A 23,525-nucleotide genomic window follows, 5' to 3' on the forward strand; every position below is an offset into this window, starting at 1 on the left:
CTTAGGTTCTGCCAGGGAACTGATTATGCAACGGCCTGTTTAGATTTCTGATGCCACGCAACTGTGCCTTGAGCAAGAGCTATAGGTCTTGTTTTTCTCTTTGCTCAGAACTCAGGAATGACTGATATCCTCAGGCTAATCCTCTCAACAACTAACAGCCTCCTTCTGGACGCTTTCGCTTTGCATCAGTCACTCCTTGCCTCTCGGTGTTCCTCAGTATCACCTGGAAGTTTTAGAAATGAAGACTCTCAGATTCCGCCCCTGGCGGGCTCCGTGGTTCTTCAACGATAATCCCTGCAACCACAGCACCTTAGCTCCGCCCCATCTCTGCTCCTGACCCCGCCCCCTCCCTCCACCCCGCCTCCTTCACCTTGCCCCTGGACCGCCGCCTTTTAAACTGGAGTCACAAGTACGCATGCTCCCTCCTAACCTCCTCGTAACGTGGTGACGTTGGCGTAGTGACGTAGGGGCGGTGGCAGCGCGTGTTTCAGCTCGGGGTCGGGGCTTTGGATTTAGCGAGCGGCGGCAGGTGGTGGGCTGTCCCGGCTCCTCGGGGCGCGTGGAGTATTTTTGGCGCTCGCGGCTGAGTCTGTTACTCTGTTGGGCCTGTTGGCGAGAGGGACGTGGAGGAGAGGTTCTGTGGGCGCAGCGCTGGGGCCCCTGAAGGGGAAGGGAGCAGCCGCACCTGAGGGCAGCGCTGCGGCCCGGGAAGAGGAGGAGAAGGGACGGTCCCCGCGGGCAGGGTCCGAACTCGCTGGGATCAGAGCTGGTCTGGAGCCGCCGCGCGATGCTCGGGGCCCGGTGCCTGCTCCGAGCCCTGCGCTCCTGTTCCTCCGCTCCCTGCCCGAGACACAAGCCTTCCGCTAAACTGAGCGTGCGGGATGCTCTCGGGGCCCAGAACACGAGTGGGGAGCGCGTTAAGGTCCAGGTTGGTGTATGGGGACGGGGTGGGTTTTGTCTTTTTAGTGACTTCTGCGGCACATCGTGTCTAGGCTTCTCTTGTGCTGTGGGGTCGGACAGAAGAACCGGCAGGGAGAAGTTAGAAAGTGTAGGCAATCGTGTGCCTCCGCGTTTTTCTCCTGTCCTTGGCTACGTTACTTTTCGGGAAATTGTTCCGATGCCTAGAAAGCGCTGGGACTTCGTTTTCGTGATACCAGGGCATTACTTGTAAACTTGTAAATCATACAGAAAAATGAACGAGCCCCTTTCCCTTTATCCCTCATAACGAATAGCCACAGTTTAATGTGGTTGTCTAGAGCTAGCTCCTTAAGGGAAGAAACCAGGTTTGTCGTCTTGGTATTCACACAGGGCTGACAGTAAATATTTGTTCAACTAAACCATTCAACTTTTAGCCACTTCAGTGCCTAAAATGGGGCTTTGGATATAATTCATGTTAAATAAATTGGGAGAAAGAGTGGAATGTAGCACTCTGAAAGAGCTCTGGAGTCAAATAGCCTAGGTTTAAATCTCTGCCACTGAGTAGTCATTAATTATGGGCATGTCGCTTATGTGCCCTAAACCTCAGTTTCCTCTTATAAAAATGGTGATAATAGTCCCTACCTCATAGATTGCTGAAGATTAAGTAATTATAAGACAGTTAGGGGCCGGCCTGGTGGTGCAGCGGTTAAGGGCACACCTGCCACTTCGGTGGCCTGGGGTTCTCCGGTTTGGATCCCGGGTGCAGACATGGCACTGCTTGGCAAGCCATGCTGTGGTAGGCGTCACACATATAAAGTAGAAGAAGATGGGCATGGATGTTAGCTCAGGGCCAGTCTTCCTCAGCAAAAAGAGAAGGATTGGCAGCAGTTAGCTCAGGGCTAATCTTCCTCAAAAAAAAAAAAAAAAAATTTAGGACAGTGGCCCACAGTCTATAAATGTTAGCTGCTATTATTTCTCTTGCTAGTGTAGTATTTGCAGCAGCTCCACATAGAAGATTCCCCCATAAATGAGCAGACCAAACAAGGTGGTTTGACTGTTTCTTATTAGGTTGCTGAAACACACTGATGCAGTTATTTTTGTTGTTCTCACATATCCTTGATTTTTAGCAATAAAACTAATCTACCCCCCTTTGCATTTCTTTGGATTTCATATTATTTCCATAATCCAAATCAAAACCTTTTCTTGCATTAATACATTAATTTGACATACATTAATGATACCTTCTGTGAGCTAGTCGAGAGGATTCAAAGATGAAAAGAACAGAACCTACTGCCTAGGTTAGAAGCTTTTATTTTAGTGCTGTGCAGCCCAGTATAATAGGTACCAGTCACTTGTGGCACTGAGCACCTGAAATATGGCTAGTCTGAATTGAGAGGTGCTGTACATGTGAAATAGACACTAATTTTGAAGAACAAAAAAGATTGCAAAGTATCCCACTATGTTTTTATATTGATTACATGTTAATGATATTGGGGGCATAATGGGTTACATAAAATATATTATTAATTTTACTTGTTTCTTTTTACCTTTAATGTGACCCCCCCCCCAAAAGAACACAAAATTGCAAATATGACTCACATTTTTGTTGGACAGCCCTGGTCTCATGGCTCAGACCAGTAATTACAGCAATGTGATAAGCATTAGTGGTGTAAAGAAAGAACTATGAAGAAAACAGAGGGAAGTCCTTAACTGTGTGGGGGTCAAGGAAGACTTCTTGTGTGAGGTGGCGTTTCAGCAGAATCCTGGAGGATGTGTTCCTCAGGTAGAGGAACTGGGCATGGGGTGGAAATAGCATTCCAGAAAAGGTTGTTGTTAAGAGCATGAACTTCGAAGTGAGAGCTGTATTTGAATTCCACTTGTACCACTTGGTAACTGTATGACCTTGACTGTTTAGAGGGGTTATCCCAATCTCTCTAAATATGTTTCTTCATCTCTAAAATGATAATATGCACTTTATTAAGTTCTTAAGGGGAGTAAGTAGTATAATATTTATAAAGAACCTAGAACGGAAGCACATTAAAAAATGTTCCATGATGTTAACTGTTACTAAAAAGTAAAGGCAAGAGAGTGGAGCTTTGGAAATTACTGTCAATTGAGAAGCATGATGAGACTACAAAGATGGGCACGCTCCAAATTATGGAGGGTCTTGTACGCAAGGCTGAGACAATTTACACCTCCTTCACTGTAGCCCTGGAGAAAGATCAAGGGCTTTCTGGTAGACTTGGATTCAAATTCAGGCTCCACCCTTTACCAGCAGTGCGACCTGCAGCAAGTTATTTCACTTCTGTGAACCTCAGGTGCCTCACTTGTAACTGGGAATGATGACAGTTCTTAGAGCTGTTGTGAGGAGATGAAACAGTATATGAAGAAGGTTGTAAAATGCTTGTCACATAGTAGATGTTCAGTTCTGTACATGGTAGATATTCTTTGAGTGAAAAACATTTATGGACTATCTACTATATGCCTGACAGTAGCCTTCAAAGGAATGAAAGCATGATTCCTAAACCGTCAAAATATATTGGACATGCAAATAAGTAATAGAAGGACTTTATAACAGTGTCTATAGGATATGATGAGGACACAAAGAAAGTAAGGAGTCAATAAAGTTTTTCTAAGTAGGATCATCTTGCTTTTCTGAGTGTGTTTGATGGTTAATCAAACACCATCAGTTGTTTCACTCTTCTGTGCTAGTTACATTGAAGTCGGATGTTCGCTCTTCTGTGCTAGTTACATTGAAGTCGGATGTGATTGGTGAGAGCTGTTTTTAGTGTTACTGGTCTACTTGAAGACATCTCATTTGTACTCACACATATCTGTCATTTAAATTCAGTGTTTTTGAAGGTTTATGTACTACTTTATATGTGTTCATAATGAGAAGTTTCTCAAGAACTCTTTTTGTATGATACTTCGTGAAAGGAAAAAAAAATCCCATAAAGATGTTTCTACTCTATAACTACATAATCTCCCTTCTGGGAATTTGATACAAAAGAAGAAAGGCACCAAAATATGTACCCTGTTGTTTGTAACAGTGGGAGATGAGAGTAGGGGTGGGAGAAAATACTTGGAATAGACAATATTGAGGAGATTGGTTATGTGAATTAGGCTCAGCAACCTGATGGAATATTAGTCATCCATTCAGAATGATGAGCTTTATTAACAAAACAAAATAGAACAAACAGTAGACTGCCAAACCTGTGTCTCACTGTGATAAGAACCATATAAAATTATATATGCATATGGGTGAACTGAAAGCAATTGATTTGTTAAGGCAGGATTATGAGGACTTTTTATTTTCTTTTTTTCGTTTAGTCTTTTATGCGTATGTGTAATGAAAATGTAACATGTTTTAAGCTCACATTTAGAAATACTTTCCTCGTTAGGGATGGATTCGTTCAGTCCGGTCCCAGAAGGAAGTCTTGTTCCTGCATATAAATGATGGGTCATCTTTGGAAAGCCTTCAGGTTGTAGCAGATTCAAGCTTTGACAGCAAGTGAGTTTTGTTTTTTTAAAAAAAGAGTCCTTTGATTATTTTTTTCCATCTCCTCTGCTCCCCATCCCTAATCCAGTGTTCACTTTGTCCCGTGAGTGATCCTTCTAAACAAATCTGCTTTTCATGGCTTTAAGGCTCAAGGCCAAAGACTTGGAATCAAGATCCTTCAAGCTCGGGCCTGTCCTCCTCTAACATCTTCACATGATGATATCCCCCACCTATGCTTTGCTCCACTCTCTCTTAACTTCTTGCAGCTCTTAGCTCAATTAAGGGTAAAAACTTCAATCATTGAATATTTTAATGTTCTGATAGCAAGGTTTGTATTACCATGAGGGTTACATGTAATGACACTTGTTTATGGTGTTTTTTTGTTCCTGTAGAGAACTGGCTTTTGGGAGTTCTGTGGAAGTTCAAGGGCAGCTGGTAAAAAGTCCATCCAAAAGGCAAAATGTGGAACTGAAGGCAGAAAAAATTGAAGTTGTTGGAAATTGTGATGCCAAGGTATGCTTTCTGACACTTTTATGGAGGCTGTTTAGGCTTAATTTGAAATACTAGTGATGTGTTTGAAGTGTGATTATTGGGAAGATGGCAGTGAGAACATGTTTCAGTTGTGACTTTCCACATTATTGAAACAGGCTATAGAGTCTGAGGAATGTAGAGAGAGTAACAAAAAGTATTTGTGTAGATGGCTGAATCTTATGAATGAGAGCTAAGTATTAATCTGTGCATCTCTGTGGTGCCTGTCACAGTTGAAATTTGACACTTTTACAAGCATGCCCAGTCAGCCACAATAACAGAGACATACCAGGGCAGACGACGTTCTTAGGAAAGCTCTGCCTAGAAGTGACTCTTGCCTGATCTAGAACTGTATCGTCCAATACAGTAGCCACTAGCTACCTGTGACTACTTAATATTAAGTCAATTAGAATTAAATTGAAAATTCAGTTCCTCAGTGGCATTAGCCACAATTCAAGTGTTCAGTAGTCGCATGCAGGTAGTGGTGACTGTACTGGACAGCAGACACAGAGCATTTCTGTTCATCACAGAAAATCCTATTGGCCAGTGCTAACCTAGAGTGTTGTAATGCTTGGACTAAACAAAGATAAGTCCACATTAAGAAAGTCTACATTAAGACATGTTAATGTCTATTTTTGCAAGATTCTTCCGTCGGTAGCTTTTTATTTATAGCCTGCTGAAGAGGTTAGTGGGAATAAAATCAGATTATCAATCCAGTTTCTTAAATTGGAGAAAATGAGGCCCAGGTGAAATTACTTGCCCAAGGGTGCATTGCCGATTAGCGGCACAGCTAAAGTTCATATTCTAGGCATTTGACTCCCCTGTGTTTTTGCTATCCTTGTCTTCTAATGTTTAATGAACAAAACATGAGGAAATATAGGGAACTTGCATCATTTTAATTGGTTTTTATTTCTTTTGGGAAATTGGAAGAAATTATAAGGAAATAACAAAGAAAATCAGGCGATTTTTTAAAAAAATGTCATTCTGAATAATTTTCTAAGAAGTTCTAATTGATGTGTAAAATCAGGAATCGGGTTCTAAGATTTCTGAAAAATAAACTGTGAAAATAATTTGGAACTCAGGAATGGAAATGGTAATAATTTTTGTTTTTGCTTTTTTAGAGGGATATATAATTATTAAAAATTTGCCATGTGTTTTATTCTTCTCAAATGGTTCTCCCTTGGCCTCTGTTGGTGTTGATGCCTTCACCGTCTCTTCCTCTTCATTTCAGTGTCATGTTTAAGTACTCAGACATTAGGGAATTCTGAAGCCTTAGCAGTCTGCAGATTCTTATTAATGTGGTCATATTTTCCCTTTAGCAAATATGTGCTTATTTCTATACGGTATAAATTAGTATGTGCACAAGGCCTAAAGGGGATAGACAAGACTAAAGGAAAAGAAACGGGGGACCAGTGTAGCTCTTTTACTTGGCTTCTCTGTAATCTTTTTTATTGAAACTTTGGTTTTGGTCTGAAAGTTTGTTTCTGTCTTCTTAATCTTGTAACATGAGTGTGGGCGGGGTGGAAATATTTCTAAGTGGAGTCATAATTTCCTTAAAATTTTTGTAAATCTGCACCACTCTATCTAGTGGATAACAGAAAGCTGTTGATCCTCCCGCATGTTCTTAGACAGCAGTATGTGTTGATAGTCAGTGGTATATAGTGCCAGTTGATTGTCAGTGATTGTGGGTTTTCAGGGCATTTGGATGGTTTTAAAATTGAACACCAGCTGTGTGTATACAGCTGTAGAAAACATAATCTTTAATATCTGTACTATTCTGAACTCCTATGTGTCAAACAGTGGACTATTTTGCATAATTATATCCTAATTTCTCTATTTGTAAATAGTGATTTGTAAATAGAAATTGAGAAATGCGTAGAAATTTGATAAATAACAGATTAGCCTTATGACATTAAGTAACTTTGTCCCAGGTTCCACAGCTAACAAGTAGTAGACCTGAATTCAAACCCACATCTCTCTGATTCCACCCCATCGTTCTACCAACTTGTTGGAATTAATGTGGACTACATTCAGTTATATTAAGAAGTAAAAAAGGAAAGCATCTTAGTTTTGTTTTAAAGCACTACTGTTTAACATTTGCCCTGGAAACTGATTTTATAAAACAGTATCTTTTTTAGCTTTTAATTTGTTTTTTTCCATTTATTGGCAGGCTTTCCCTTTTAAATATAAAGAGAGGCATCCTCTGGAGTATCTGAGACAGTACCCTCACCTTAGGTGCAGGACTAATGTCCTGGGTTCTATCCTGAGGGTCCGCAGTGAAGCCACAGCTGCTATTCATTCTTTCTTTAAGGTAAGGGGGCTTTGCTTATAGGTATTCTTTCTTGTGAAGAAGTTGAATAATTATAACACCGGAGTATTATCCTGAAAGTTCTCTTAGTCTTTTATTCCAGGCACCCTTTACTTATGTGGTACTTTTTTCTGTGGCTGATTTTAAGATTTTCTCTTTATCTCTGGTTTTGAGCAATTTGATTATGGTGTGCCTTGGCACAGTTTTCTTTATTTTTCTCCTGTTTTGAGTTCATTGACTTTTTTTGGATCTGTGCATTTATAATTTTCATCAAGTTTTCAGCCATTTCCTCAAGTATTTTTTTTTGTTACCTCCTTCCTTTGGGGACTTTAACCATCTCTACCACTTAGGCCACTTGGTCATATCCTATAACACAGTGATTTCTTTCCTTTTCTTAAATTCCTTTTTCTCTGTTTTTTGAATAGCTTCTAGTGCTATATCTTCAAGCTTACAGATCTTTTCTTCTTTGATGCCTAATTTATTGTTGTTCCTCTGCATTGCATTTTTTATCTCACACATTGTAGGTTTCATATCTAGATGTTTGATTTGGGCCTTTTTTGGTGTCTTCCACATCTCTGCTTTACTTTTTGAACATATACAATACAGTTTTAATTAAAACTGTTTACAGTTTTACTGTCTGTTTAATAACTGTTTTAACTGACAAAAACTCTCAACAAAGTGGATATAGAGGGAATGTACTTCAACATGATGAAGTCCATATGTGACAGTCCCACAGCTAACATCATATTCACTGGTGAAAAGCTGAAAGCATTTCCTCTAAGATCAGGAACAAGACATGGATGTCCACTCTTCACCTTTGTTCAGCATAGTCTTAGAAGTCAGACAGAGCAATTAGGCAAGGAAAAAAAAATAAAAGACATCTAAATCAGAAAGGAAGAAGGAACACTGTCAGTATTTGCAGGTGACATGATTTTTTTTTTTAGCATTTTATTTTTCCTTTTTCTCCCCAAAGCGCCCCCAGTACATAGTTGTATATTTTTAGTTGTGGGTCCTTCCAGTTGTGGCATGTGGGATGCTGCCTCAGCATGGCTTGATGAGCCATGCCATGTCTGCACCCAGGATCCAAACTGGTGAAACCCTGGGCTGCGGAGGTGGAGCCTGTGAACTCAACCACTTGGCCACGGGGCCGGCCCCCAGATGACATGATATTATATATTGAAAACCCTAAAGACCCCACCAAAAAAACTGTTAGCACTAATAAACAAATTTAGTAAAGTTGAAGAATACAAAATCAATATACAAAAATCTGTTGTATTTCTATACACTAATAACAAACTATCAGAAAGAGAAATTGAGAAAACAATCCCATTTACATTGCATCAAAGAGAATAAAATACCTGGAATAAATTTAACCAAGGAGGTGAAGACCTGTACACTGAAAACTATAAGACATGATGAGAGAAATTGAAGAACACAAAAAATGGAAAGATATTCCATGCTCACGAATTGGAAGAATTAATACTGTTAAAATGTCCATACCACCCAAAGCAATCTACAAATCCAATCCCTGTCAAAATCCCAATAGCGTTTTTCATAGAAATAGAAAAAACAATGCTAACGTTTGTATAGAACCACAAAAACCCTGAATATTCAAAGAAATCTTGAGAAAAAAGAACAAAGCTGGAGGCATCACACTCCCTGATTTCAAACTGTATTACAAAGCTGTAGTAATCAAAACAGTATGGTATTGGCATAAAAACACTTAGATCAATGGAACAGAATAGAGAGCCCAGAAATAAACCTACACTTATGGTCAATTAATTTATGACAAAGGAGCTAAGAACATACAGTGGAGAAAGGACAGTCTCTTCAATAAATGCTGTTGGGAAAACTGGACCACTGTCTTACGCTGTACACAAAAATTAACTCAAAATGGATCAAAGACTTGAATGTAAGTCCTAAATCTGCAAAACTTGTAGAAGGAAACATAGACAGTAAGCTTCTTGACATCAGTCTTGGTGGTGATTTTTTTGGATTTGACACCAAAATCAAAGGCAACAAAAGCAATAGTAAAGAAGTGGGCCTACATCAAACTAAAGCGCTTGCGCATGGCAAAAGAAACCATTAACAAAATGAAAAGTGGGAGAAAATATTTGCACATCATATATCTGATGAGGTTAATATCCACAATATATAACAAACTCATATAACTCAATAGCAAAAAAACAATCTGATTAAAAAAATGGGCAGAGGATCTGAATAGACGTTTTTCCAAAGAAGAAACATAGATAACCGACAGGCACATGAAAAAGGTGCTCAGCATCACTAGTCATCAGGGAAATGCAAATCAAAACCACAATGAGCCATCCCCTCACACCTGTTAGAATGGCTATTATCAAAAAGACAAGAAATATCAAGTGTTGGTGAGGATGTGCAAGAAAGGAAACTCTTGTGTACTGTTGGTGGGAAGGTAAATTGGCGTAGCCATGATGGAAAAACAGTATGGAGGTTCCTCAAAAAATTAAAAATAGAACTACCATATCATCCTGCAGTTCCACTTCTGGGTATTTATCCAAAGAAAATGAAAACACTAATTCGAGAAGATATATGCACCCCTATGTTCATTGCAGCATTATTTACAATAGCCAAGATATGGAAGCAACCTAAGTTTCCACTGATGGATGAATGCATAAGGAAAATGTGGTGTGTATATACAGTGGAATATCATTCAGCCATAAAAATGACAGAAATCTTGCCATTTGTGACATCACGAACAGACCTTGAGGGCATTATGCTAGGTTAAATAAGTCAGACAGAGAAAGACAATTACTGTATGATCTCACTTACATATGAAATCTAAAAAAACTAAAAGAACTCATAGATACAGAGGACAGATAGGTGGTTGCCAGGGGGAGGGGGTGGGTGAAGGGGGTCACAGGTACAAACTTTCAGTTGTAAATATGTCATGGGGATGTAATATACAGCTAGGTGACAGTAGTTAATAATACTATATTGTATATTTGAAAGTTGCTAAAAAAGTAGATCTTAGAAGTTCTCATCACAAAAACAATTTCGTAATTATTTGTGGTGAGGGATGTTAACTAGACTCGTGGTGATCATTTCACAATAGTGTATTCAAATACTGAATCATTATATTGTACACCTGAAACAAATAGAATGTTACATGTCAATTATATCTCAATTCAGAAAAATAATAACTTTTATGTCATTTTCTTCTAATTCTGACATGTCTGTCAGTTATGAGTCAGTTTTGATTGATTAGTCTCTTCATTGTGGGTTCTATTTTCCTGCCCCTACAAACCTACTAATCTTTAATTTGATGCCAGCCATTGTGATTTTACCTTGTTGGGTGCTGGATATTTGTAAAGCTTCTTAAGCTTTGTTCTGGAATGCAGTTAAGTTACTTGAAAACTGTTTGATCCTTTGGGTCTTTTATGATTTAAGAAGGTCTGAAGCAGTGCTCAGTCTAGAATTAATTATTCCTTACTACTGAGGGAGAGCCTTCCTGAGTACTCTACCTAGTGCCTTGTGAATTATGGATTTTTCCAGTCTGTGTTGTGGGAGCAGTGGCAGCTTCAGCCACCCGGCAGCACCAGGCACTGTTTCCTCTATTCTCTTTGGATGGTTCTTTCCCTGGCCTTGTGTAGTTTCCTCACACACATGCGACGATCAGTCCTCTGCCTAATGCTCCAGGGTGGCCCGCTGCACATCTCTGGAGTTCTCTGCGAAGCGCTCTTCTTTCTGGTACTCTGTCCTGTGAGTTCTAGCCACTTTAGCCTCCTCAGACTCTCAGCTGTGTCTCAACTCGGTGTCTGCTCACTCCGCTTTATTTCTCCCGTTTCTGCCATGGCCCAGAAGAGCTCAAGGTAGTAAGCTGGGCTACTCATAGTGTTCACCGTTGTTTGTCTCCGACTCTCAGGGATCACTATCCTTTGTTGTCTGATATCCAGTGTCTTGAAAACCATCCTTTCATGTAGTTTGCTTATGGGTTTTTTTGTTTTGTTTTTGTTTTCTTGGTATTTTCAGGTTGGAGGGTATATCTGGTCCCTATTTATTCATCTTGGTCATAGACTTATTTTTTACATGGTAGGCACTAATTTTAAAGAATTATGGGTATTGGTTAAGTTGATTGATCTAGTGACTAAAGGCGTTTTGTTTCACTGACCTTTGCCTTTCAGCCATCTCCCCCCACCTGGGAAAGCCACAGTGGAATGTAGTTGGTAAGTTGCTGAGGTGATGGGACCCTCCCCCATGTGATGGAGAGCCCGAAAGGCGAGGAGTGACCCAGCAAGTGAAGTTCAGTGTCATTTTGTGTGGTTTGAGAACTCTTCCTGTACCACTTCTCCAGATCCAGCTAATTTGCAGATTATATAACAGCATACCCCTTGCCTTGGACTGTATCCAAACTCCTGCAGGCTGAGCTCTGATCTAGCACACCAAGAGAGTTCTTGCAATTTGAAAAGCTCCTTCAGAGTTAATTTCTGATGAAACAGCTAAAGAACATCATGCCTTTGTGACATGTACTTTTGAATAAACAAAGGAAAATAAATTACATTATACAATGTCATCCCATTATAGTTTACAAGGGTGCATTTACATATGCTATCATAAATTTTATTATGCAGCTTCCATATGGCTTTTCAGTAGTGCTTAAACCACACAAACAGAAAATTTGTTTAGATCTAAAGGGTTTTTTTCCCCATATGGCTTTAAACAGCTGATAAAGTGGACTTGCTTTAATTCCCAGAATTTTGTAGATTTCTGGCCACTAGGTGGGGCTATTGGCAATCCGTTGACCTACTTTATACATTTCTTTATTAGTTGAAGCTTTTACAAATATGTGAACAATTAAAAAATAAGAGAACAAACTAGAAAAATCTAAAATGAAAAATCAAAATAAAGTAAAATTTAAAAAGCATTTTAAGTGATTGAAAAGAACTCAAATTTTAGCACTGTTGTGTGGTCAGTATAAAGGTAGGCACTTTTAAGTGCTGTAAATTCACTTTTTAATTGTAAAGCCCTGGAAAATATAATCCTGATACCTCCTTCTATGATGTTTCCCACTTGTATGTGTAACATTTAGGAATGAACTGTTTACCGAAATCACTGGAGTACTATAGGACATGTTAAATAGTAGTTACATGTTATCTAGTATTTGGTACTGTTTCTGTGACTTGTTACATTTGGCTCCCTAAAAGAAGATAAGACTTAAAATGTAAAATGTTCATAAATTTCAAATCCATCAATAAAAATATAGAAATGTGAGAAAAAGTAGAAACTTAAGCAGTAACTTTTACTTAGGATACTTTAACGATCTAGAGTTATTTTTTGGGTTGAGTATCAAAAATGTTTTGTGTATAAGTTGGTTTGCTCATAAAATTGACGCATTTGCTATGTAGTGAAACTTGGCTATCTAGATCCTCAAGGAATGGGTTATTTAAAAGAAATGAGTTTCAAAAATAACTGAGGATTCTCTCTTAATTTTTTCTAAATTTCCATGGAAATTATCCTAAAATGTATTATATACTTCCCTGGCTTCCTAAGTTGGCCCGTAGAGAAGGGTTCACCCTTTCTTGATGAGTCAAATTGCTTCCTTTAAGCATCAGATTTTGCCCTCTTCTGTATGGCAGTGTCTTCAGAGTCCGTCACCATGTGGAGTATTCTTTGCCACAGTGTTGAATGACCCCAGACTGCTGTGCCTTTGGGTTCCTGTTATTGCTTTTTATAGATTTTTTTGGTCTCCTCTTGCTGGCGCTTTTTGTTGCCAGTGGTGTGCCTGTGGCTAGCAACTCCTGTCACATTTCTTTTTTTGTTGATTCTGATTAAATAATGATACTTATTTTGGGTGTGTGTGAGAGAAAAATATACAACATGTCTTTGACATCTATGGGCCTTAGTATGTGAATTTTGTAATTTTCGGATGCTCAGTGCCTTATAAAATATCTAGAATGTTTTTCCATCAAAATATTTAGATATTTAGAGGTGGTGGGTGGAATCTGAAAAGTTGGATGAAAGTGTGTGCTTTTATATTTTGCCCCGCCTGGCCTTCATATCTCTAATAGGAAGCCCGTTGCTGTGGGATGGGATAAGTTCCTGAGCTGGTGCCCCACTGGAGGCACCTACTCACAGTACTCCTCCACTTCTTGGTGTTTATTTTCCTTTTTATCTTTCTACTTCCCTGCCTACTTTTTCCTTTTTGAACTTTGTTCTCACTGCTTTATTATTCTTCCTTTGTACTCTCTCCTTTATAGCTTTTGGTGGTAATGTTAAAGATTTAGATACGATAAGCCTTGCTAGTGGCATTAAGGCTTAAAAATCTGATGACCCCTTTTGAAAGATTTAACATTAGTTGAGTATTAAAAATAATTCCCACTACTTGAGCGATTTAAAAAAGACATATCCCATAAAGTTATTTTCGTAAGATTGAGTGTTGTTTCTTGTGGCGCTTGACCAGCTCTAACTTGGGCGATTATATTTAGCCGTTAAATTTTCTCCTCCCTCCCCCCTCCCCCTCGCCACCCTCATTTCCTTTGGATTTTTCACTTCCTTTCTTTGTTTACTGCACTCATGCTCATAGTTGCCTGCATTCATGTGGAATAAATGATTCATGTCCATAATTCTCGGCTGCTAGGAGATAAAAATTTTACGCAGTAATGTTATTGATTATATTTCATACGTTCTCTGTTATGTGCTCTGTGCAGCACCTCTAGGCAAGTTGCTTCCAGATTAAGTACATATTTGAGTACTTTCTGAGACTTAGTTTATAGCTTGAATATTTAATCAGTCTATATCATAAGGCAAGTTGTTGATTGGATACTTTGTACTGTAGCCAGAACACTTGAATTCAACCCTTTTAGGAAGGAAGGGGCAAATTTGGGAGGCCCCTGGTAACGCACTGAGACGTTTTATGTTCCACCAGCGATAGGCAGAATTTAGCAGAAATTAGATGTGTATATATGAATTTACTGTATTGATTTCAAGACCAAAATTTTTGCATTAAACATAGTACTGTTCTGCCTTTGCAGCAAAAGTTCACTTTAGCTACCTCCACCCCCACCCTGCAACATTTATGCTGACTGTAACCTTTTGCCTACATCCATAGTCAAAATGAAAGAAGTATAACCTTGAGGTTGCTGGGTTATTTCAATCCTACTATCAACAGCTTTTGTGGTTCACTAATGGAAATAGTCTCAGACTTCGGAGCGGAAGAATTGTAAGTGGGCGCCTCAGTAATGGATGGATCTGCTGCTCAGAATCTTCCTTGAGGCAAAGGAGGCACACTGCTTGTGCCATGTGCAGTGTACTGTGTCATCACTTAAATGACAGACTTCCTAAGAATCCTTTCTGCCTCTTTCGCTGTTTATTTCTTCGGTCCCTATTTGTCAACCTATTTTTTCTCCTTTTTGGTGGTTTGTTACCATTGAGGGTCTCATTCCAAAATAACTGAACTTCACATTGATCACTTTGTATTTCCTTAGCAATGTGGGCAACATCATTATGCGTTAGCCTTGAGTGAGTGTGGGTATGTGTCTTTGTGTGTGTGTGTTAATTCACTGCCAGTACGTTAGAGAAGTGGGAAGAAGACCTAGCACCAGAGAGAGACCTTGAAGACCTAGGTTTTGTCCTGGCTCTGCCATGGACTAGTTATGTGGACTTTCAGCAATTCATTAAATCTCTTTGGGCCTCAATTTCCTTATCTTTGAAATGAGATCGGACTAGATAATGTCTAAGCCAGTTCCTGATTTAAAATTCTTTGTGCTTCTGTGCACAGTAAAACATTCAACTTGATATTTCAGTAGTTTTATTTGGGAGGTCAGGGAGGGATTTGATGTGGCATTCTCAGTGCTATTTTAGTAGTGTAATAAGGTGTATGTTCTTGGCATTGTTTCGTATACAAATGTACTGGAAAAAAAAATGGGCTTTTCTTTTTCTTCTAGGACAGTGGCTTTGTGCACATTCATACTCCAATAATCACATCCAATGACTGTGAGGGGGCTGGAGAACTTTTTCGAGTTGAAGTAAGTTCTGCTCCCCATCTGGGGGATATATTGCTCTCTGATACTTTGTGTTTAAGGGTTTGCTTTAAATTTAGGAAGAGTTGTGTGGATAGACCATGACCAGAACCTTAAATTTTATCAATAGTAATCCTTGAAAAACATACAGAAAATTCTCAAACTTCTCTGATTTCCTGTTCTACCAGCTGTATTACTTACATTGTGACTAAAAGGAGTGGATTTTTAATTTAGTGCTCCATTTGCTTTTCTTATATAACTGTAAATTGGTGAACTAGAGAAATTGGAAGCGATTAATGAAGATTCTAAGGTATCTTTTGTGCAAATTCAGCCTCCAGTTAATATTTTTAGATATGTCATGGTTTAAAAGATAAATTAAAATAACAAAAGTATGCGTGTGAATATGTTCTTTTTCAAAGTCTTTAAGAAATACTTCTTTCATAAGAAATGATTTATGTTCTGTGCACCTCATGAAGGCCCTTATTTTAAGTCTTTGTTCAGCAATCATGTTTTGAGTTCCTAGTGTGTGCTGGGTATCATCAGTCTGCCCTTGTTGCAGGTAATTTGAAAGTTACCAGTTTTTCTTACTTTAGGCAATTGAAAGTCTTTCGTTTACCAATTCGACAGCCTATTTAAAATCATTGGCCAGTAGTATAATAAGGGACAAAGAGAAATGTATGTTGATGAGTGGTGCTTTTTGTATTTCTTTCATTTATTCACTGATTTGTTTATCTCTACGAAGTCAAGATTCTTATTTATACATTTGAGTGATTCCATCAAATGACAAGACCTGTATATAGTTGCTCTCTTTAGTTCAGAACATCTGACTCTTGGTAATGATGCTTCCTCTTCATATTATTGAACAAAGTATTCACCAGGAAGACTTGTCCTGATATGTTGAAGTCATTACTCAAAATAATAATCAAATGCTGTCTTTCTTCCTATGTAGCTTGAAGAAATCTTGATGATAGCCTTCTGCAAAAAGCAGAATAAAAATGCTTTGTTATTGTTGAAAGTGAGAGTGGTAGCATCTGTATATATGAGTTCAAAGAAGGCAGCAAATAATAAAATAACAATGTAAAATTGGAAAAAACATTCTCTTCTAAGTGTTCATGTTGTTTATTTTCTCTTTGTACCTTAATAGTCTTCTGAATGTTGAGGTAAAGAAGAATTAACCACCTTAAATACATTTCATAATCCCTTAATCTAAATCACTGAATATTAAAAAGTAAATGACAGGGAAGGAAAGGTGTAATTTAAAGGAGCCTTTACAAATAAGAGGGGACTTATTAAAGAGACCCAAATTAAACAAGTACAAAAAAGAATCTAACAAATAATGATAATTTGGAGATAACTTTTGCTGTCAGGGAAATCCCTTAAGCAAGTCTGAATAATTATAATATGTGTATTTTGGACTCTAAACAATGTAAGACAAGTTATTGGAATAGTATAAATATGTAGGAAAGGAAAAAAATATATATTTCTGAAGCTAAACAAATGAGAAGTGTTGTACGTTCCTCGTATTTCAGGGGCCAGGTTGAGGGATTTTATATAGTGGAATTAGATTTGCCTGTTCAGAGTACCAGAAAGAGATACTCTTGAATTCATTGATCTTAGGCTCCTGCAGTCTGGGACTAGATCATGTTTCAGCAACGTGTGACTTTTGTGCTGTGATGCACTGTCTTTGTTACTTTCAAAAGTTCGGCTCCTAAGACTTGTCTTCTGCCCCTGCCAACGCTCTGTCCTTTGAAATAGTGTTCCTTCTTATTCTTGCCTCACACACCTCTGTCCTTCGTTGTGTTAATTAACTTCCTCCTGACTGCTTGTAGAGGCATAGGGGTTTGAATCTGGACACCCCACTGTTAGGAGGAAGTGGAGTTTCATATTTAAATTCTTGCTTCTCTTAATAGTACTCTTTTTTGCTCTAACAGCAATGAAGTGTTAATAACTTTTTAAAGGTAAGAATGCCTGATACACATTAAGGTTTGAGGGCAGCAGTAAGAGGCCACCTTGAGATGCACAGTAAGATCATGTACTTGTGTTGAGAAGTGAATGCATGTCCCATCATGTTAGCTTTGTTCTTCCTCATTTCCATTTCCTGCTTTAAGACTTTGGATATTTGTTAAGGTTTGGGGACTACTGAATACATATATAGGAAGTTGCATTCAAGGCATTCACTTGTTATTCAGCAGATATTTGGTACCATCTGTTCAAGATGCTGTGGTAAATGTTATGGGGATATAGAGATGTGGCTGAGGTTCTGGCCTGTAAAGCTGGTGAGTTGGGAAGGGTTAATAGAGGGAGGAGCATGCTTTTCATTCACTCTGATGTTACTGATCCTACAGAATTCCTTGATTGTACACTTTTTCCTCCTTGTCTTAAGGCCCTAGCTGAGTTCCCATGATTATGTTTGGTCTTTACAATTCTGGAATAATTAATCTTCTAGAAGATGAAAGAGATTAAAGACAAGAATTAAAAGATCGTGGCAAAAACTAGATGTTGATGGGGAATAAGGTGAAACTGCTTTATGTATGTATTTGAGGGTACACTGTTACCAATTATAAGTGGTATGGAATCTAAAGAAAAATTAGGGGCTGGCCCCGTGGCCGAGTAGTCAAGTTTGCGCCCTGCACTTCAGCGGCCCAGGGTTTTGCTGGTTCAGATCCTGGGCGCGAACATGCTACTGCTCATCAGGCCACACTGAGGTGGTGTCCTACATGCCACAACTAGAAGGACCCACAATTAAAATGTGCAACTATGTACTGGGGGGCTTTGGGGAGAAAGAAAAAAGAAAGATTGGCAAGAAAAATTAGTTCTGTAAGGATTGACTTGGTCAGAAATATCTTCAAAATAAATATGTGACTTGACTGCACCCTGGTGACAGTATTCCAGGTAGGGAACAACGTGAGCAGAGTCAAGCAATTGAAATGAGCGTGGGGTCTTCACTTCCTTCTAATCTGTCCATCCAGATTAGAAAGTTCATATTGGTGAATCAGAGAAAATAAATTGGATAGAAATCATAAGAAAATAAAGTTGGATAGTTATGGGCATGAGAAAGTAGAACAGTTTTTTTAAAAACAACTTTATTGAGATATGCTTTACATACCGTAAAATTCACCCACCTAAAGTTTACAGTTCCATGGTTTTTAGTGTATTCACAGAGTTGTGCAACCATTGCCACAATCTAATTTTAGAGTGTTTTCATCACCCCAAAATGAAACCCGACATCCATTAGCAGTCCCTTCCCATTCCCACCCCCAACTCTAGGTAATCACTAAACTATTCTCTATAAATTTCCTTCTTCTGGAACATTTCATATAAATGGAATCATTCAACGTAGGGCCTTGTGTGCCTGCCTTCTCTCACCTAACACAAAGTTTTTGAGGTTCATCCGTGTTGTAGCATGTATCAGTACTTCATTCCTTTTTCTGTCTGACTAGTATTCTATTGTGTAGATGTACAACGTTTTGTTTATCCATTTGGCAGTTGATGGATATTTGGATTGTTTCCATCTTGTGGCTATTACGAATAATGCTACTGTGAACATGTGGGAAAACATTTGAATGAGCATATGATTTCATTTCTCTTGGGTGGAATTGCTGGGTCATATGGTAACTCTATGTTTAATATTTGGAGAAACTGCCAAACCATTTTCCAAAGTGGCTGCACCATTTTACATTCCCACTAGCAATGTATGAGGGTTCCAATTTCTCCACATTGTTGCCAACAATTATTATTGTCCTTCTTATTTTATCATAGCCATACCAGAGGGGGTGAAGTAGTACCTCACTGTGGGTTTTCTTTTGCTTTTGAACATTTACAATTTATATGTAAATGTGTAATTCACATTTAAGCTTTTAATTACAGTTTTTCTATCCCAAAGTGTGATAAATAAATGGTCACACATTATGAAATTAAATTAGGCTGAGAAAATCTAAGAATAGCACTTCATATAATAGGAACACTATTCAAATCTAGAATTTATACATTTAAATGCTTTTTAAAATGAAGAATAAACTGAAAGTGTAAGCCTTTTAAATGTGGCCCAAGAAGACTTGTGTAATTTTATATCTGAATCTCATTCTCTGGGGACTCTCATACTGAGATTCTCATACTGAATCTTATACTGTGTACTGAAGCATTAAGTTGGTTTTCTTTATTTTTATTATTGCGGTAAAAATATATATATAAAGTTTACCCTTTTTAAGTGTACAGTACCATTAATTATATTCACAGTGTTGTACAACCATCAGCACTATCCGTTTCCTAGACTTTTTCATCACTCCAACAGAAATTCTATAGCAGAAACTCCCCCTACCCCTTACCCCCTACCCCTTACCCCCAGCCCTTAGTGACCTCTGATCTTCTTTTTTATCTCTATGGATTTCCCTGTCCTGGATATTTCATATAAATGAAATCATACAATATGTGGCCTTTTGTATCTGGCTTCTATAGTAACATATCAGAATTTCATTTCTTTTTATTACTGAATAATCGGTTGTATGGATATACCACAGTTTAACCGTTCATTCATTGATGGGCACTGGGTTGTTTCCACCTTTAGCTCTTGTGGATAATGCTGCTGTGAACATTTGTGTACAAGTTTTTGTTTTGAACACCTGTCTTCAGTTCTTCTGAGTATATACCCAGGAGTAGAACGGCTGGGTCATATGGTTATTCTATGTTTAACTTATTGAGGAACTGCCAAATGATTTTCAAAGTGGCTGCACCATGTTGCGTTTCCACCAGCAACGTATGAGGATTCCGCTTTCACCACTGATAGCTGTCATTTTCAGTTTCTTTGGTTGTAGCCTTCCTAATGGATATGAAGTGATATCTCGTTGTGGTTTTGATTTGCACTTCCCTAGTGACTAAGGATGTTGAGCATCTTTTTGTGTGCCTATTGGCCATTTGTCTATCTTCTTTGGAGAAATGTCCATTTAAGTCCTTTGCCCATTTTTTTAATTGGCGTGTTTTTTTGTGTTGAGTTACAGATGTTCTTTATTTATTCTAGATACAAGTCTATCCTTCTCCCTCCCCGACCCCAGCAGTGTGAATCCTCTGATGTTGCCCCCTTGAGTATGCCCCCCAGAGATGGCATTGATTCTGGCAGGGCTCTGTTTGTCTCTTTCCCAGATCACACTCAGCTCTTAAACTTCACTAATTGCAGGCTGATTCCTTTAGTGTTTTCAACAGTGTTTCAGGGCATAAATTGCTTCACAGACTGATCCGTTCAAATTCAGGTTCCTTTAAAGTTATACTCCCCGAGGTCAGTGTTTGAAATTTATTCTGATCCCCAAAAGGTTTCTTCACAGCTGTCTCTTTCCCAATTTCTCTTCAGCAAGCCAGCAGATCTATGGTTTAGCCCTCAGCTCCAGCGAATCTGTCAAGCTCCTCCCAGTTGACTTTTCACCTCAACCACCGTTTTCAGGAGTACCCTTAGGTTTGGACTTCTCCACACTCTGTTGCAAATGAAGTCAGTTCCTTTGGGGAGAGATTTGGAAGTCTGTTTTATGGCCTGCTTCAACCGCTAGGCAAAATCTCTGAACCAAGGCTCTGGTACTTGAGGCAGATCCTTGCTTCACAGTGACAGCCCAGTGTAGGAGCTGAGTGCTCAGTTGAGTAGGTGGCTGCAGCCCCACACCTCCTCAGTTTGCCTCTCCCAGTGTGGAACCCCCCACCCCATGAGCTGGAGCAGGAGAATCAAGGCCTAGTCTTCTCAGCAGTGCCTCGCCCAAGGCAGAGCCTCTGTCCCATGAGCAGGGACTGGGCAAAAGAAGGGAGCCCCCACCTCTCGGCCCCACTTGCCCAGAACTTAGCTTCAGGAACAAGTGGCTGTGGGCAGGATGAGAAATGCTGGCATGCTGCCTCTCCTGCTAAGACAGTCCTCTGGCTGGGAGCTGGGTGTCAGGAGAGCCCTGTGTCCTTGGCTGTATCAGTCTGGAGTGGAGTTTCTGTCATGCTGAGCTGCAATGGGGAAGGGAAGGAGTGGGTTGTCATTGAAACGCCAAAGACATTCCCTACCAAGTTTTAGTAGATTTTCTTGAATAGATGTTTCTTCACTTGCTGTTTGCCCTTACAGCCATTTCCAAAGACTTTAAATGGCTGGAGGGGAGGTCGGGTTTTTTGTTTGTTTTTTATTCTGTAACTTTCACCAGTTTCACCAAGGAGTGAGTCTGCAGAACTCCCCACACTGTCATTCCAGAAGAGAGGGTTTTAAAAAAATGCTAATCGCTTTTGGACTACTTTTTACCACCATAATCCTCAGTTTGCTCACTTGTAAAATGTGACAATGACATGTATGGAAACTTTTAAGTTGCTATTCAAAAATAAGGAAAACTTAATATGCAGGAGAAGCCTGATGTAAGCATCAAAAGTTTCTCTTTTCCAAACTGTTGTGCATTCTAGAAATGGTAATGAGACGTTATTGGACTTCGGAAATTTTGATGCTTGTAAATTTCTATGACTAAGTTACATATGGCACACATCATTTTGATTCTGCTTGATGTTTTCGCTTTTTAATACTCTTACCTGTTTCTTTTAAACTTTTCAGATGGTATGAGGGCTAAGCCAGGTCAAACCTCTTCTCAAAACAACTCTCATCTAACAGTAATCTTTTCCTTCTTCCAACCCCTATTGTACTTGTGTTCAGTTGCTGTTGCCTATTTTAACAGTCAGTTCTTTAATGGTTTTTTGACATCAATTTTGTTTCTAGACTCTAAGCTCCATATGGGAAGGAACTGTGTCCTCCACGCTCCTTGATGATGGTGGGACATGTGGATACCTGTGGGTTGTTATTTTCTGTGGGCTCTTTTAGCTTTGCAGAACTTTTAGTCTTAAGACTAGTCATTTTCTTTTCTGTTGAGGGTGTCTATTTCTTTTAAGGAGGTCTGGTTTTTTCTGCAAATGAAAAATGCCTAGGATATATCCAAGAAGATAGATAAGACACTCGTGATAATGTTTGCCCCTGAGCATGGGGCCTACTGTTCTATATTTGAATTTTTTATCATATGCATGTATTACTTAAAAAAGAAAAGGATAACATATGTAAAAAGTACACAATTCAAAAGTTGCAAAGGCACATCAAGTAAAAAGTCAGTTTCCCTTCCACCTCTGCCTCGCAGCTGCCCAGTTCTCCTTCCCACAGGCAGTCCCTGTCACCTGTTTCTCTCTGGAGTTTATACCATCTGTGATTTCTGTCAGCAATACATAGGGGTGCTGTTTCTTAGGAATCAGCTGTCAGAGTGTGTTATCAAATTTTTAACTTTTTTTCCAATTTTAATTTGACATATTTGACTTTCTCAATTAAAAAGAAACTAATTAAAAAAGGGAAAGAAAGAAAATGCCACACTAGATTAAGAGAAGCAAATCTGTTTTCAGGGGCACTGAGGAGAGAACTGACCTGAGAAGCTGGTGTGCTCCCCCCGATATTGGGTTTTTGCTGCCTCCACTTGAAGCGAGGATCTTGTGAATTAACATAATGGTAAAAAAAAATTCCCTCAGATTGTGACCTGATGCAGCCTGCTGCTGCTTCCTATTCAGAAGACTGAGCTGTTTCTTCCAACCTGTGATATCCGCTGAGTGGAGTACATTCTTAAAATGATCTAATACCGTCAGCCACGCAACTGGACTAAAATTGCTCTATTTGATTCATCTTGTAAATATTTGTTAAGTCTCCTTTTTTGTGAAAAGTACTATGCTAGTGCTGTTTGACTTACAAAGTTATTTCCATTTTGCCTCTCAGCAACATGCATTTGCAAGATATTTTTAAATAGGAAAAACAAAATCCTGCAATAATAAATGCCACCAAAATAATGTACACTTGAAAGCTAGCCATATTAAAAGCAAATTGCAGATATTACAAGGATACATTTTAAGTGAAATCATTACGAGTATAAAAATTATACTGTGAAATCTGAATCCAGTTAGGCTTGGGTTCATAATTTTAAAATAGTTTTAATTTAATTCAGATGCCAGCGTTTTAACCTGAGGATAGATCAAACTAATAGCAACATCTGACATTAATATGTTGTCAACTAATATTTGAATAGTACTTTACTGTCATATATGTTATTTCACTGGTGTTTTCTTATAACATTAGACCATTAAACAGGGTTTCTAAAAGGAATGATTCATTTTATTAACTTTTAGTAATCCAAGCAGAAAAGGAAAGAGAAATAGCATTTATTGAATACCAAGTATATTACAGGCACCATGTCAAGTTCCCTCATATGTGTTATATAATCTTTTCAGCAGTCTTTTGAAATAGGAATTAATT

The 23,525-nt window shown here is 38.7% G+C and overlaps 1 protein-coding gene across 3 annotated transcripts in view; it reads left to right on the plus strand.

The window, feature by feature from the left end:
• The first annotated feature begins 430 nt into the window (after positions 1-430).
• Positions 431-23,525, plus strand: part of NARS2 (asparaginyl-tRNA synthetase 2, mitochondrial) — a 102,870-nt gene continuing 79,775 nt past the window's right edge. The window contains exons 1-5 of one of the 3 annotated variants that reach the window (XM_001492559.5): positions 431-928; positions 4,320-4,429; positions 4,810-4,930; positions 7,116-7,256; positions 15,173-15,253. In XM_001492559.5, coding sequence (XP_001492609.1) covers positions 788-928; positions 4,320-4,429; positions 4,810-4,930; positions 7,116-7,256; positions 15,173-15,253 — 594 coding nt within the window. In that variant the 5' untranslated portion in view covers positions 431-787. The remainder of the gene's footprint in view (positions 929-4,319; positions 4,430-4,809; positions 4,931-7,115; positions 7,257-15,172; positions 15,254-23,525) is intronic. The other 2 variants (XM_070274330.1, XM_070274329.1) reach the window with 2 other exon arrangements.

Source organism: Equus caballus, chromosome 7 (assembly GCF_041296265.1).
Source record: "Equus caballus isolate H_3958 breed thoroughbred chromosome 7, TB-T2T, whole genome shotgun sequence".
Classification (NCBI taxonomy): Eukaryota; Metazoa; Chordata; class Mammalia; order Perissodactyla; family Equidae; genus Equus; species Equus caballus.